At 38.8% G+C, this 17,658-nt stretch overlaps 1 protein-coding gene across 4 annotated transcripts in view; it reads left to right on the forward strand.

Moving 5' to 3' along the window:
• LOC147601679 (uncharacterized) overlaps window positions 1-17,355 on the forward strand; it is a 33,846-nt gene extending 16,491 nt beyond the window's left edge. For 3 of the 4 annotated variants that reach the window (XR_015257794.1, XM_086741802.1, XM_086741801.1), the window contains 3 exons: window positions 3,092-3,190; window positions 9,693-9,773; window positions 15,274-17,355. Coding sequence is in view for 2 of the 4 variants with exons in the window: in XM_086741802.1 (XP_086597928.1) it covers window positions 3,092-3,190; window positions 9,693-9,773; window positions 15,274-15,394 (301 nt within the window). In the remaining 2 variants the exon portion in view is untranslated. Of the gene's footprint in view, window positions 1-1,226; window positions 1,688-3,091; window positions 3,191-9,692; window positions 9,774-15,273 lie in introns of those variants that run through there. The other variant, XM_086741803.1, reaches the window with a different exon arrangement.
• The last annotated feature ends 303 nt before the right edge of the window (window positions 17,356-17,658 follow it).

Consider the following 17,658-nt stretch of genomic DNA (forward strand, 5'->3'; position numbering starts at 1 on the left):
GCAGGGCTGGAGGCTGTTTGGGATCTTGACGGAGCAAGTAGTCTCAGGTGAAGCAGGGAAGTGAAGGAAACTGTACCGACTGGGAGCCAAACAGCAGTAATGCAGGAGCTATAGAGACATGCTGCAGCTCATGAAGGTTCATAATGTCATAGTTACTGTAATTAGTAAAGAAACAATAAATAAATAATCAATTCATCCCTTACACATCTGCAAAATGGTGGAGTTGAAAGGGAGATAAGGCTGCTCATACTCCGTGCTTGAACTGGATGTGGGTTACTCCCTTTCAGGTGTGTGGTCTAAGCTTCAGGTGATGGGAGCGGTTCCATGTTTTTTGAAGTTTTACTTTTTCTTCTTTTTTCATCTTCCTCCTGGCATATTGCTCTGCTTTCTCATGAACAGTGTCACTAGTAGAGCATTAACCAGATGTCTCAGCAGGGCTGTTTTCGTTTTGCTACCACAGTATATACTTACCCTGGGTTACCATGCTTTCTTTTGCATTATATGTTTTCCTCTCTCTATGAGCTTCAGCTGAACAGTTTGTTCATTTAAAAAACACTATCAAAAACAAGAGAGAAGAAAAAACTTACCCTTACAAATCACTTGCAAGTTAACCTCCGAATTGAAAGTTGTTCTTTCTTTTTTTCCAATCCTGTGACTTTATTTTCAGCTTTGTTGAGCCTTTACAGGCTTTGTGTTACTTCCAGAGTCCTGGAAAGTGGATTACTATAAATAAGAATAGACTCTTAAAGGCTTTCAGTGAGAGTATCCAGGTTGAAAGTCCTTTTAACAAATTTAATCCTTTTAATTAAGAAAAGAAGAATCTTCCAAACCATTCTGCCTTCAGTATCAGCACAAACCCCCATGTACTCAAACAAAAAGAAAATAGCAAATCCACTTATTACTTAAAAGTGTAAAATGTTAACAGAAAGGGTACTTTTAAAGTAATATGTGAGTGCTATACACATGAACGTTTAATATATATTCCTTTAAATTAATCTAGTAATGAATATAATATCCCTTTGCATTTTACTCTTGCACATAGGTTTATTAAGATAATATATGTATTTTTTTTTGTATGCTGAGCCATTGCTTTGCCTCTGCCTCAGCTGGTCCAAGGTGTATGAATATTGACTGTTTAATGTACATCCCATGGTGTATTATTGCTTACTTAAAGCATAATACTGCATGACCTTGTTTTTTCTGTTAATTATATTTTTCCCTTGTAGGAAAGTAAGTTTACTCATTCTAAATCGTGCCAAACCACATAAGCTGGAAAGGAATATTGTGGCTCTACTTGGAAAGTACTAATTGGGCTTCAGCCATCACTGGGAAAGCTGTATAGTCTTTTATTATTTTAACTGGCCAAATGCCCTTCGTTACCACATTAACAGTCCCCCTATGGTGCCTGTAACTTTGATATTCTTTTCGCTTTTACGCTAAATTTGACCAGATGAAAGACACAAACCCTCCAATTTTGAAATACAAAAATACCATGCTTTGTTAATCCTGTATTTCAGAGGGAAAGCCTGTGAAAATGATAACCTATGTCTGCTGGCCAAAGTTTTTGTTCAGTAAACCCATCCTGCCAGCTGTGCTCACTGGCAAGAGGAAAGATAATATTTTGGTATCTTTAATTTCTCTATTTTAGAGCAGAAGTTTTGCTTGTGTCATCATTTATATCATGCATGTTAACATCAGTCTGACAAACAATACTGCACTTTATAAAGACCTCAGTTTGGATGGTATCACTGCGATGTTGCAATAAAGCTGGTTTAGACTATTAAACACAACTTAAGGCACTTACTGACTACGAACTATTGCAGGTGCTCTGGACTGTGCTGCTGAACAACTGCTTTGAAAGTCTGAAAGAAGACATTGAAGCAGATATGCAAATGCATTTCAGTCTGATGTCACTGGGAGCTAAAGACACAAAATACCTCAAAAGACTGGGCTCTCACTCACATGGCTTTGTGCCTCATCTCACGAGGCAGACTGAACAAGGATCAGCAAACAGTAACTTAGGTCCAGGACTTAGCAAATGAGGAGGGATGGCCTCTGGCACGAGACAGGAACATTGACATTTCTAAGAGACAAAAAGCAGTTACCTAAAGCTCTAAGCTTAGCCAGACACACTTCCCGCACTGAGAATATTCAATTCAAAATGTGTACAGGGAATGCTCTCTCTCCAGCTTGATCTTTGACTGTAAGCTTTAATTTCTGCTGAAACAGAAAGGGTGTTCTCATCATGTTTAAGAACATTTAAGAATGTCTTTCTCAATTTCCAGGTAACCTGAAACCTGAGTGGTTACAGGCATATTGGATCCCACACCTTGGCAGAGGATTATTTCTGCATGTGTTCCAGGACAGCTCAGCACTAAAGATTTATAAGGAAAAAAATTCTTGATTCTGCAAAAATTTGTTTGGATCCCTTGAAGGTTTCACAGATTTCTTAAATTCCTCAAGGGGCAAGACAAGCAAATTGATCAGGATAAAGCTAGGTTTCAAGTCTTTGCTTGTCTAGACATAAAGCCTCTTTCACTAAAATGGGGCATGGGGCAAGACAAGGAAGCCTTTTAAAACAAGAATTTTGTTGATTTGTGCATTACTGTGATTATATTACTGTCTTAAATGCTCTGAGGTTGATGGTGCTTGTGACCTTCCCAGTATGTGTCATAATGGGGACAGTATAGCCTTGCACTGCCCCAAAACAGAATTGAGCCCTTCTATCTATTAAAGCTGTCTTAGGCAATTCAGTGAACACTGTAATGGCTCCTTTACAGTCCTCTACTTACACTTGATAGTGTAGGGCATATTCCAAGGAAAACCGGGATAGTTCCTGTGTCTTGCCTATTTACTGCTGCTGTGGCAGCTTGATGTAAAAGCTGATAACTAGATGGTGCACTTTGTTAGCAGGCCCTAGCCCAACAAGCACAATAATGATATCATAATTACACCAAGGATGCAAGGTTGCTTTTAAATACATTTCCCCTGGCATCTTCAATATGTGAATTTTGTAAAAAAAAAGTATGTTTTCAAGTTTTAATTTCCTCCAGAAGCACGTAATAATTCACTGCCTTTTCCTCTCCTTCAGGTTAGCTTGCATCACGGCAGATACAGTTACAATTACGTATCTTTTAGCTGAAGTTTTCTTGCCTGCTGAACTGCCAGAGCCTTTCAGGGTACATTTCAGGTAAGGTAAATCCATGAATCAAGTGCAAAAGCACTAGGGAAATATATTTTAAAGTGACAAATGCATTTTATTAGCACTCTCACAAGTTACTTCCCTGAATTTGGCTTTTTGCAGTTAGCGTGCTTCATGCAACAGCCTGCCCAGTTCCCATATGTCTCTAGGTCATCATTAATGTCTACTGCAGTTTCACAAAGGAGTTCTGGATAGTCCTTGCCCCAGGGTTTGGTCAGAAGGAAAGTGTAAACCCCAGCCTCTCTGGAAGGCCGGCGTTCCTATGCTCCTGCTCAAAAATACTGCGGCGGGTGGCTGAGCGCCACATGCAATGCCGTCCCATGCAGCACGCAACACGGTGGCTGCTGGGGCATCGCCAGGTGATGCATGAGTCTCTGCCCTGCGAGTTAAGTTACTGACATTCGCCAGCTGCTAGTTACGTGGAAGAACTTGAACACCTTTCTCTTATCTTGGAAAAGACAAATACTGCAAATTGTAACAATTATACCTGTAAAAAAGGTAATGCATTAAAAGTAAAATCTTCTGGTTTTCAACTTTGTTCAGAACAACTTGAAAAATGTAGACGATCACATCATCTTAAATAAAAGGAAAAATAAGTGGGCAAAAAACCATCCACAGCCACAGTATTTGAAGCAGGCCAGGAAAGACATCTGACCTGTCATTTGAGTCCTTCTGTATCAAATAGCTACGTTAACAGTAACTGTAACAAAATTAGACTTATTAAGCATACATAAGCAATAAAAAAAAAAAAAAAAGCAAGAAATTCACTATGGTGAAAATGATCAAGTTTAAGAAAAAGAAAGTGGAAGCTTGTAAAAGCCAAATCGAAAGTGACAAACCTAAGAGGAAGATACTTCCCGGCAGCTTGAAGTCTGGAGTAAATACTTTAGAAAAAGGTCCCATGGTTAAACAGAAAGTTTGTTAAAAAAAAAGATTGCATACCTCAAGAAGTTGAAGGTGAAAATAGGACATAAACCATAAACACATAATAGGCCCAAAAAGACATTGATGACCATCAAAAACTTGTAGTTAATCCTTTTCTGTAGCAAGCAGGACACCCCTCGAAGAGTTAGCAGGAGTAGTAGATTGCTAAGATATAAAAGGAGCACATAGGGGAGATAAGGCCATGGCAGTGAACTGCATGAATTCTTTGCATCCCTGCTTGCTATAAACTCAAAGAGGTTCCCTTGTTGGAATCCTTCTTTATGTAGCAGGAATTGGAGAGGTCACTGAAAACTGTCATTTTCAGGATTCATAGAAATAGAGAAACTAAGCAGTAACAATTTGAAAGAACTGCCAAAACTAGGATTAGTGTGCATGGAAAAGAGAAGATAAAGAAGGGAGCTCTCTAAAGTAATGAGTAGCAAAGACAGGTCAAATAGGGAATGGAAGTTTTTGTATCATGAAAGGCAATGAACAAGGATGCATCAAATCATCAGCTGAATCCAAACAAATAAAACCAGAGGTATTTCCTCATACAGCATGTTAGTAACTTTGAATTTCCTTGCCACAAAAAGTTGTGGTTTACAGAATTCGACATCAGTTAAAGATCTCTTGGACAAAGCCATCCATCAGAATCTAGTCAATAGATCTACCTCTGACTTTGGAAGTCCTGTCACTAGAAGCTGGGAATATAAAGCAGGTAGCTATCACTGCATGCTTGTCATTTTATAATAATCTCATCATAAAATCATCTCAGCCAATAGCAAAGATAGCACTGAGCTGCTGTCCAGTGACTTTGCCTCTCAAGTACCTTCAGAGGTTCTTCCATCTGACAGACTGCTCCAGTGACAGGATGCTCTCATAGGAGTCATAATTTTCTTCAAAGTAACCAGACCTCAGGCCCATCACAATTTTAGAACCCCCTGAGAAATCCATCCTCTAGTTCTCATTCTTGGTTTATCCAGTAATTTGTAACTTCTGTATGAATTCCTTGGCCAAACTCAGTAATCTTGTGACTTTCAACCTCCATAATTCTGTTTCTTTCAGCTGCCGCTAGCAAAAATTCTCACAGTGCTTTCCCAAGAGGGACAGAAGCCTTCTGTTCCTTTTTCCCCCTACACTCAAGAAAATATCCCTGACCATACATGCTGCTTCTACATTTCTTCCCAGTGAAACCCCTGAGACTTAAATAACTCACTTCCAGTTGTCCACATAAATTTTCCTTCACTTTTATTTCCAGGTCAAATAACTGCACAAAATAATTTCAACTTTATCATTTATAGGAAAAGTTTTTCTTTGAAATAAAATACAAATAGTTTTTGCATTTTCTAACACTGAAGCAGAATTGTAGTTATTCAGTAGACATCACCAGTATTTTTTTTTTTAGGACGTACAGCTAGAGAGAATTTTTCCATTGTAATGCAATTCCCTAATGAACCATAGTTAACATACTAGGTTGCTTTCTGTGTAACCTTGAAAAAACTACAAAAGGTATTTCAGTATTGTATGAAAGAGATATCTAAACATGCAAATGTTTCCTGTTGTTATAAGTTTTAAGGAATGACTTCCATAAGCATTTACCTAAATGTATATCTAAATTAAGTAGCCCTGCTAGAAGGAAGAGAAAATATTTTATGTTCATTTAGTCATTAAACAGAATCAGGAACCGTTGCTAAAATAATGGATCCCGATTATTCATTACCATTATGCTCTACTTGTTGGAATAGATACCTGACAAGAATCATACCACAACTATAGCTGTTAATGAATGATTAAAGGCTAGGGAGCAGATGCGAAGGGAAAGCAGAACAACAATACCTCATTTGTTTTTTTTCTGAGGATGCTTATGTGGTTCTCCCTCATTCTCTTCTGCTGAGTTTTGCTTTCAGATCTCTACAACAAACTGAACTGGGACTGGAGTTGGACTCTTTCCTATCTCATTGAAAGCTCTCTTTCTTGAACTGTGACAAAAAAATTCAAAACCTTGACAAAGTCTATGAAGTAAAAAAAAAAATCATGTAAAAAATGTCATTGGAAATCTTTTATTTAGGTGATTTTAAAACATCTGGATTGTACTAGAATCAAGTTATATTTTGTAACTAAAAGCCATTTTACAGAAAAACAAAATCTTTAATTTGGAGCGTCAAAACCGTGTTTTACCAAATTCAATTTTTCAGAGCCTTAATCTGATTTTACTTATTTCCTACAAAGTTTTGGCTTAGACAAATAGAGACATTTTCAGATGAAACTCATTTTATCAAAAAGCTCCAAGCTAGCTTTGCTGTCCATGGTAGTTTGTACAAATATCACAGGAAACTTCTGGTGTATGCAATGGCTTAATCAGCTGGAACTTGAATAACATGCAGACACGTATCTATCTGATCCCCAGATGACTAGGAAATCTGTGTCCCATATGCTGTTTAAAAAGGGAGGTCTTAAAATTTAATTAGACAGGAGAAAGAAACAGACCTGCTTTTTTTTTTTTTTTAAATCATCATTCAATTTTTTTTTCACTTTATATATCTATTTAAAGTCCATATAGTCACCTAATCCAGATTGCTCCAAAACTGCTTACAAGCTTTGTCAGGTACTACCTAAATTCACCTAGAATTTTGTTTTATTGCCATCCCAAGAATTCAGGTCACAAAGGTAACAACTTGAGAACCCAGGAGATGAGTAAAACCATAATGGACAAACACACATGCTTGCCTGCATAGGAAATTAGCATGCAGCCATTTACAGCACAAATTATACTTCACCTAATCAGTGCCTTTCAGTCTACACCAGTCTGCAGGCTCCTAGTTTTCTTTATCTCCCCAGCGGAATTGTAGAGCTTTACGTAGCAAATCAAAGCTCCCTGACTCTTCATAGGTAAATTTTCAGAGATCCCTTAGAAAAAGCTCACAGACCTCCAGGATCTTTGAGCTGCATGTGGAAAGCAACGCCAGCACCAGCACTCCAAACTTGTTCTCACATAGAAACTCTTTGTAGTGCAGAGAAATTGTGAAGTATCCTTCTACTGCTTTAAAAAAAGAACATTTCTTTTCAAGTTCAACTAATTTCTAGTTACAAACACAGATGTGTGTTTGTAAGGGACTTGTCCAAGTGACAACAGGAGAGGAAAATTCAGTGCCTGGGGAAAGACCATCTCCCTGATCGCAGGGCACTGACAGTCAGTTGTCCTCTAGCAAATCTAGCTGCAGTCATCCCTGCATTGAACTGATGGTGAGAGTCGTTTCAGGTTAAGAATAATCAGAGCTTTTTTTGGGGGTGTGGAGGGGCAGGGTTTGGATCCAGGTTGTTGCAAGGCCACATAAACAATTTCACAAGAACAAATGAAGGAGGGCATAGGCTGGGAATGAGCAGCTGTGGGCTGCTAAAATGGCACTGTCAGTGAACGGCACCACTTCTCCAAATTTTCATTGAAACAGAGCTTGAGTGTTCAGATAATCAGCCACGACATCTGAGATATGGAAGCGGTACCAAACAGATGGGCCAATACCTGCTTAAAGTGCTCTGGTTTGAGTCACTGAAAAGGACATCTGTCTCTGCTTTCAGACTGGGTACCTCAATGACCCCGCCCCAGCCGGTCAGCAAGAACTCTTCTGTGTGTTTATGAACAGGTATATTCAGAAGCTTGTATTCCAAGGGGCATTTTTAACAAATTTTGCCAAGGCAGCCAAAAAGCCTCGTGCTGTCAGATGTGCCGAATATCAAGTCCTTGTTGGAACACACAGAGGTACTGCAGCTCCTCAGCAAAACAGTTGCAAAAATATTTTTAAGATGCAAAAGCCAGCAACCTTTTCCATTAGTCTTGTTCAACAAAATAATTTTATCTGGAAATTTGCACTCTGAAGCACACAATAGTTTTTGAGATTTCAGCCCCCAGAATGAAAGTTTAGCACAGTTAATGGCAGCTGAAAGTCAAAAGCCTGAAGGCAAATGCTGGACACCTGTGGCTATATTATCCTTTAGTCTAAAAAGTTACCTTGTCTCTCCTTCCCTCTTTTCTTGTATTAAACCCCAGACCACCATATTTTTCTCAGTAACACTCGGAAGAGCACACAATCCTAAAAAAGCATATAGAAATGACTAATATGAAAGGCCTGAATAAAGGGCATTTTAAAATAAAACAGAAAAATAATTACTTAAGAATAATTGTTTTGTTTGCTTGTTATAATAATTATTTTGTTTGCTTAGACATCTGTTCATAGACACAGCAAACATTCCACTTTGTGTCTGGGTTTAATAGTAAAAACTTTGCAGGGATGCCTTCCTCTTCCTTATTGTTTTCACTTGGTTTCTAGGGCAAACAAAACAATTTTCAGCCCTTTTATAAACTAAAGCTGTTGCAGTTAGAAGTAAATAACTGCATAGTATGGAAACTTAAATCCAGCAAGCCTTGGAGCCTATCAAAGGTCACTACATGCAGAGTATCAAACTCTCACTCCCTTCCCCCTTGGTAATCCTCAGGACCTCTCTGCAGTGACTGAGTGGAATTCAGAACTTGACCTGGAAAATGTGGAGCTAGCCCTCCTCTTCCTCCCCTTTCCCTGTCATCTGCTAACATTTCCAGACAACAAATAGTGTACTGAATCCAAACTGTTTATTTTGCTGGGAATGCCATCTGTGTGGTGGCAGCTGGAGTGGGAGGAAAGGCACATAGACGAATGAACAGCGATAAATATAGACAGTAGACAAAATTAGGAGAAGTTCTGCTGCTTTCCAATGTTCTGGATCTTTGCATGCTTCCATTAAGTGGATACAGCTCTTCTTAAACTGGTATTTGAACATCTGGATTATTTAGCAAGACAGCAAATTCAGAACATTTGAACTGAGGTGTCAAACAAGCTAGTTTGGGCAAAATGCTAAGACTACTGAAAATGCTGAAGTCTTTTATGGTTATATTCCATTTTTAACATCTTACAGTATACTGGAACTAGGAAGGGGAAAAAAAAGAAGATGAGAGTAAGTATTGTCAAAAGGAATATGTCATAAAACATCCAACATGAAAAATCAGTTAAGATCTGGACAGAATGTCTCTTGCAGACCAAAGACAAAATCATTGTCCAAATCATTGACAACTGAACCTGAACTCTACAAAGGAATTGCTGGCATAAGATTCTAGTTGCCCATTGCTATTCAAAAAGAATCAATTCTTTTCACTATATTACAGAAAGGATAATTCGATAATTAAAACCCCATCTTAATGTATTCAGTTCTGTAAATAAGATTATGTCAGAGGAAATTGTAGAGATTGAAATTTTGCTCATATCTCTTCATTAGTAATTGCTAACAACATCTTGTTTATACACAATCACAAAAGGCCAAGGTGTGAAGACACCTCTGGAGATTGTCAGGTCCAACTCCCTGCTCAAAGCAGGGTCCGCAAGGCAGTAGGTTGCGCAGGGCCAAGTTCAGTTGCATTTTGAATTATCTCCAAAGACACAGACTCCACAACTTCTCTGGGCAACCTGTTACAGTGTTTGACCAACCTCACAGGAAAAAAGTTTCTTCTTCTGTTTAAATGGAATTTCCTTTGTTTCAGTTTGTGGCCATTGCCTCTTATTCCTTCCCTGGACACCAGTGAGAAAAGCCTGGCTCTGTCTTCTTTGCTCCTTCCTGTCTGGTATTTATACACATGGATAAGATCCCCTCTAAGCCTTCTCTTCTCAAGGATAATACATTAATAAATATTAGTAAAACTTTAATAAAATATTTTAAAATATATGTTTACTTACATTGGAAGAACTTCAGAAGGATCTTCCCTGATTTGCCCATGGTTTCCACATTAAATACAGCTCGAAAGATACTTTCTAGGCAGGTGCTGTTGTTAGGAGTGTCATCAACTGCAGCAGGAGACCTTACTTCAGCAATGTTGTATACCTTCAAACTATATCTAGGTAAGTTAGTCGGTAAGACATTCTCCTCTTCCCTTAAGTGTTTAATTAGAATAGACATATGTTTCAACCTTTTTTATCTCACTCTTGAGGTTTTTCTAAAGTTCATGAAGTTTAAGAGCAATCAATAACAAGAAGGGAGTTCAATCATTGAGCAAGTCTATAGCTGCACTACACCTGAAGGAACTAAACCACACAGAAACCTTTTAATGTGCTTTAATTTATGCGAATTGGATTCATATCTCTAACTTGATTTGCCTTAACCTTCTCTGTTGTCCTTATTTAGAAGTGCCTGGAAATAAAGGTTTCATGTTCAGTGCTGCAGTTATCCATGTGCAAGACTTAAAGAGAAGGAAAGGATGTGTCATACTCGTAAACAAACTTAGCCAATGTTGGTCCACTTTAACAAAATTTATGTAATCAAAAGTGTAGAACTACATACACATGTCAGTTATAATAAGCTTGTCACTCTATCTTCTCTTCAGATTTCCTAAAATGTAGTTCTATGTTGCAGTAATATTTGCCTGTAGTGCAAGATAAGACTTTCTCTGTCATGATAATGCATAGACATCTTACAGTTTTATTTAAGATTACATCTTTCAAAGCTGATACCCCACGCTGATAAATGGGTTTCTCAACAGAAAGCATGAAGTTCATATCACCAGCAGTACATATCTAAGCTGGGTGTGGAAAACCACACAGTAGCTACCCCTACAGGGTTGCAGGTCCATGTTCCCCTTCAGGTGACTTAACCATGAGTTGACAAGCCAGGTCCTCTCTGCTGGTAGAGTTGTCCCACCGTTGTCTTTGCACCACCTTCAACACTCACCGTCAAGACACTTCTGCATGGTCACCTATCAGAAACCCACCAGGTCTCTCTCTGCTGGGTCAGATTCCTGCTGGCTTAGCACACTGAAACAGTTCAGTGACCGGGGTCAGCCAGCACTGAGTCAAGCCACAGTGTCAAGATCTGACCATCTTTGCACTCTGGATAACATCCTTGGAATATTCCAGGAGTATTGGGAAAGTGACCAGGAAGTGCCTTAGTTCAAAAATGGATCTCAAATGCCTGGAGAGCTGACTGAATCAAGAGGATGACATGCTAACAAATGAGCTAATTGTAAGCATCAGTCAGTTTACAAACACTCAGCAGTGTTAGAGTAATTTCAAAGGATCAGTTAATTTGAAATACAAGCCACAGATAGATTTTTATATAAGCTTTGGAGGCTCATTTCTGAAAGCAAATCATACTTCCAGAATATCCTAAATATATACTAATATGCATAATTCTCCTCTTCAGTGTTCATGATGGATAAGTAAACAAAGGTGAGCTAACATACATCACATAAAAATGAAGACTAACCAACACTGCCAGTCTTCTCTGGGAGATATATTACAGCCATTCAGCTAATTGTCATGGGCCCAATTTCTGGCCTTAGTGGAGCAATTCCCTTTGTCCTTTGCAGTTTACCTTAAAATCTTCCAATTTCTTTAACAACTTAGAATTTTTCTTGAGGAACAACCTGGAACCACAGGTCATCTGCAATAAAAAGGAAAAAGGTTTTCCACCAGCCTCAGTGAGAGGTTCACAGCACAGCAAATAAAGCACAAGCAGATTATTATGATACCTTCAAAAATATTGAATCATTTTCTTGCATAAATTTTCACTGAAATTCTTGATGTCTCAAGTAAGCATCTGAATTTCATTTAAATAAAATTAACCTTAAAAAACTCAACTGTGTTCTTAAAATCATAATTTTTCAGGTATCTTGAGATTTAAGACTCTCCTACTGAAAAGTTCAAATACATTCATAAAGATTTGAAGTTTACTCTCACCTCTAAGGTTACATTTAGAAACTGGAGAAGATACATGATTCTTGATGTGTAACTAAGGGAGAACCATTTCTGTGAACTGCTTCTTACCCTTCAACAGTTCATATAGTTGATATACTCACAATAATGAAAATGGGGTCAATGCAATGCATGAAGATCAGATTTTCGATAATCCAAAGCCATTTACATTGCATCAGAGAACTTCAGCAGTTACTTACACAAACTCCACAGTCACCTTCAATGCTATAATTTCAAATTTGCAGCAGAGGACCTATGATAAAGAAAGAGTACTAAGTGTATCCTAGTTTTCCTGAACTCTCTTCTGACACAAAAGCTTGGGTCCTCAGCAAACACTTTCACATAGCCTGGTGATTTTAGATTTACTTTTTAAAAGTGAGAGGTACTATGCATCTGTTTTGTTCTTAAAGAAATATTTGACAATTCAGAAATGGAGCAATGGTTGAGCCAGGTAGCTAGTTTAGTAAATAAGCAGATTTGGTAACAAAGCAAGCTACTGAAATGGTCACAGATTTCCATGGAGGTCTCAATAGGCTTTGGAAGTGTCTCCTCTCCTGAAATAATCTCTGGTGGATGGTCCAGTTTCCACCTCAACTATCTGACGTTACTTACTTCTAAATAAAATGCTGTATGTGGTGGTTAACTGGGAGAATAATAACCTTAAAAAGAGGCAAATTACAGTTTTAGTTCTGAATAATGAGCTACTTTTGAACATCTTAGGAGAGCAGTACAGCAGTACAGAACTTTCTGTGCTGGAGGAAAATAAAGCTGCATTCATTTTGTGTTTTAGACAGAAATCTTAAAAAAAAAAAAAAAAAAAACACCCACAAAAAATCCCCAAACCAGTAGCCATTCTTGCATTCAGAAAGGTCTTAGTGACAATATTATTTTCCTGGAAAAAAATCTGCAATAGCTCAGGATTTTCATAAGTATTTGGATTCCTGGGAAAGAAGAAGGAAAGTTGTTGGGTTGGTTATGGTTGGTTATGGTTGTGAGTACCCTAGAGCAAGAATGCTGATTTCCTAGCACTCTTCCTTAAATGCAGGAGAATATTCCCTCCCACACACTTGCAGGTACAATAGAGAGTAAGGAGCAGGATGATGGCCTGTCACCCTTCTGTTAGTGGTGCTTGAGAAGTGGCCACAGAGGACAGGCACATTTCCTGGGATGGGTTACAGAAGTACACAGAGGTACCATAGCAGCCACTGGTAGACATGCAGCAAGAAAACTGAGTACATCTACAACTGAATGTGTCAGCACACTCTTCCTGGCCTTCCTGGCTCTGAACTGTGTGTGTAAAGTGCAGCCCTATACGCACTTTCACATAAAGCAGTTTTTAGTATTAAGAGAATCCATTAGCGATGGATTTGAACTTCCGTTCATCCTCCTGCCACCAATGTGCACTGTAATTGCCGGGCACAGACACTATAGTCCACTTGTCTCCATTTTCTTCCTTCCTGAGTCAGAAAGTGTGTATAATGTGCTAGTAATAGTTTAGAAGTGGTCAGATTAGTGAATGAATAAGTTTTTAATGTAATGAATAAGACATTGTTCAAAGACTGATTTTTTAAAATATCCTTTTCCACTGCTCAGTGAGCCTTGATAAATAGGTGTATCAGAAATTAGTTTATACGAGATATTACTTCCAAGCTGAATTTACCACTTCATCAGAGGGTTACAGTTTACAGAGAAAGCAGATAAATCATAGAATCATAGAATGGTTAGAGTTGGAAGGGACCTTCAAAGGTCATCTAGTCCAACCCCCCTGCTAGGAGCAGGGACATCCCTGACTAGATCAGGTTGCTCAGAGCCCCATCCAACCTGGCCTTGAACGTTTCCAGGGATGGGACATCCACCACCTCTCTGGGCAGCCTGTTCCAGTGTTCCAACACCCTCATTGTAAAAATTTTTTTCCTAATATCAAATCTAAATCTACCTCCCTCTATTTTGAGACATTTACCCTCGTTCTGTCACAACAGGCCCTACTGAAGAGTTTTTTCCTATCTTTCCTGTGGGCCCCCTTGAGGTATTGGAAGGCTGCTATAGGTTGAAAGAGAAAAGATGGCAGTGTGAACAACGACAGTGAAAAAAAAAAACAACAATGAAACATAAATTCTGTCATTCTGATTAATTTATCTGTTGTTCTCTTGGAGGAACATCCACTGAATCTGGGCAGAGTTGCCTTCGTTTTGCCTACTAAGTGTCTTCTGAGGTTTCCCCTTTAGCACGTAGAGAGGAACAGAGTTCTCCAAGAGGCAGTGAGAGCAGAAACCTGGGGCAGGGGCACCACACACTGCCTGGAGGAACCTTGCTCTTCACACACTGCTGAAAATTAGGATGCTGTCAGGCTAAGTGAAGTACTTCATATTGGGTGTTCTACATTAAAGATTCGTTAGCATTTTAAAAGGGAAGATAGCAGTGTTACCTGAAAATAATTACTACAGAATCCTGGAAATTAAAATTCTTGTTTTTACACATATTCATTCATGCAAATGTGGAACCTGACCCAGAAATTTTATTCGGGCGAGTAATCTGCCTTTGACTTCAGCAGGATTCTACTATGTATGAACAAAGCAATTAAGTCAGGTTTTGCATTTGCACAGTAGTCCCCATTTGACCTCCACTGGGACTGTTATGTTGTAAAAACTCACAGATCATGCCAGTTTGTCCAGACAAGATTTCAAATCTCCTTTTTAATATTCAGTTTCAGCAATATGGAAGGCAACACTGCCAAATACTCCACAACCATTTTACTGAGATTACTCAAATTTTGATTAGAAAATTCTCACAAATACCAGTTCACATGGGTGCTGCCACCTGCCCTGCTAGATACATCATCTTCTCTGTGCAATTAATTACACAATCACTGAAAAATGAGTTTATGCCCTGGAATGGAGTTGTGATAAACCTTTCTGAAGACACACCTGAAACAGAGCCCAGGAGAATCCTCAACAGATATAAGTGATTCATGCATACAGAATAGTAACACAGAGCCTCCAAACAAGCTAAAGACCTGCCAGGAGCAGCAATAATTCAGTATCTGCTTTAAAGGGAAGAATGTGAAAGAGACCATAACTGAGGAATGAGACACTGAATGCTCCAACCGGGGAAAGGTAAGGAGAACACTAATAATTGGGGGGATTTTCAATGTCCTTGTACTTCCTGATGTGTAAAATAGGTGAGGAAGGAGCACAGAACAAGAATGGTTTGGACAACAGACATGGAAAGCTGCACATTGACAGTGCTCTGCTGTTTCCTTATTTAGGGAATTAATACTCGGTCTTCTGAGCCACAGGTCCAACTCACCCTTCACATGAGCTACACTGCTACAACAACAGTGACCACAATACGTTTCTCTGTTTTCCCTCTTATGCACAGGCTGTCTGCTGACCTGCTACCTTGGTTGTGCTTGGGTGACCAGTACCCCTGTGCTTGGCTCAGCACTCTGGCTCTCCTGTGGCTGGGGTTGTGGCTTCAAATTGCAGCAAAGTTGACATAGTGATCAGCTTCCATGATAAGGGGTGTCCCTGCACTTCTCCTTTAGCATGTATGTCATCACCACCTTCCCCTTATGCCTGAGGTGGTCCCTCTCTGGCCCCAGGGTGAACTGGTTCAGGGAGATGGACAGCAACAAGCCAACGCTCCCCAAAGAGGCGGTTCTCAGGGTGGTGTTGGCTTAGCAAAGTCACAAGCAATTGCTCAAAGCTATCTGAGTGTTTTTTTCACATGTGGGCTAGAAAAGAAAAGAGGCTGTGGTATCGCTGTAGGAACAAAGACACCCAAAATACCCCATATGGTGAGCACCATTCCAAAAACATTATATTTACTTATTCCTTGGAGCGAATCATACAGTGCCTCATATTGCAAAAGAAATATACTAAACAAACCAAAACAGTAGGTTAGGAGCTGGGAAACAAAACCAGCTAAACATAAATAAATCAGGGATGTCTGGTTACATAGTCAAATTCTTGGGCATTGTCATCTGTTGCTTATTACAGTTTCATTTACACTGGAATTTTCTTTGTTTCCCTCTAACTTTTGTATGTCCAAATAATTACAGTTGTATTACTGTATTATTTTAAATCTAGTCAGTAAAGTGAATAGAAGAGCCTATCTCTGCACTATTCAGGCCAATATTACATTCTATTACATAAGAAATGGGAATTAAATCAATTTTAATGCATCACTTCAATAAGACGACAACCACAGTTCTAGATTGCAGTTATGGAGATAATTACAATTTCATTGGTAAGTCCAATGACTTACTGCTTAAGTCCAATCTTACTGCTTAAGATTAAGAATACAAAATTTACCCTGGATGAACAGTTCATTATCTAAGATGAACCCAAGCTATTTTTCTTCTACATCATATCTTGGCTTGTTTTATTACATAACTTTGACTGTTTAATAAAGGCATAAAGAATTTCACAGGTAGAGTATATCAAAACAGGCTAGCTGGTTCAATGTCAAATTCTTGTACAGTGATTTGAGAAAAAAAAACCATTAATTTTGAAACAGCTCTGGAGGCTGAGTATAAAGATTATTATGTGTAAGTTTTATATATGCAGAAAAATTGCTTTTGCATGAATTCACATTTAAAATGTTAATATATGCATAAGAAAATGGTGTTTCTTAATCTCTGAAGAAACACTTACCACTAGGAAATGCTTAATTCTTTTCCTGTGCTTGATTTATTAGCTTATGAAATTATGCTAATAGTTTACATGTTAATGGTTTTGGGGCTCAAATGACCTGATTTTAATAATGAGGTAATTTATGCAGTAAATGCAATCAGCACCTATGAATCTCACTTAAAAGAACATATCCGTGATTACCCATGCTAAAAACAAATGATTGTCAGCATGGTATATGCTACATGTGACGACAGGGAACTGGGATGTGCTCAGCCTAGCACACCCTTTAGGCTGGCTGAGTCCCACTTTGACGAACCACACTAATGCCTGCAACTGCAGCTCTAAGAACTGCTTACAGACCTTGCCTTGCAGAGCTCACTGTCGACCGACTTCCTCACATGGTCATCTCCTACAGAGAAAGACAAGGGCAGGAGATGGACAGCACCAGAATTGAAGCCAGTAGGAACTGCTCCATGAGGTTCTATCTCTGTGGCACAGAGACCTCACAGACCTGGATGAAAGGAGTTGCAGGAAAAAGGGAAAGTGTGTCTTTGGGGAAGAATTTGTAAGTTTTACAAATTACAAGAAAAATGACATTTTTATTAAGGATGTGACCTGAATGGCATATAAAAGATGCAACCTCCTGCAACATTTGGGAAGCCTATGTGAAATAGATCCTTCATAAAGATTCTTTCCTAAAACATCTGTATTTACAGACCTGCTCACTGTCAGGATGTATTTGAACCGTGCCTCTGTTCCCCTGTGTAGTTTACTGTGCTGTTCCCCAAGATGAGAAGAAATTAAAGACTGGGCTTTGAAAAGCAAACAGCAGTGCTTTCTTTGCAGTAATGTAAGCTTGTGTTTTGATAACCTGCTGAACATCGATATTCACTTTGGTATAAAAAATTCAAAAATATATTACTAGCTGCCAAAGATGATCTAACTGTTCAAACAGCCAGACAGAAGCTGAAGGGGGTCAGATGGGACATTAGCCAAATGTATAAAATCAATGGAAGAAAACCCATTGATTCAGCAGAGCTGGATCACTTCTTCCCCAAAGAAATGCCTAAAGGCCAGAAATCTGCTCTTCTTCCAAAGACCAAAACTGAACAACTGTATTTCGCAATTA

The sequence above is a fragment of the Chlamydotis macqueenii genome, chromosome 2, assembly GCF_036417535.1.
Source record: "Chlamydotis macqueenii isolate bChlMac1 chromosome 2, bChlMac1.mat, whole genome shotgun sequence".
In the NCBI taxonomy this organism is placed as follows: Eukaryota; Metazoa; Chordata; class Aves; order Otidiformes; family Otididae; genus Chlamydotis; species Chlamydotis macqueenii.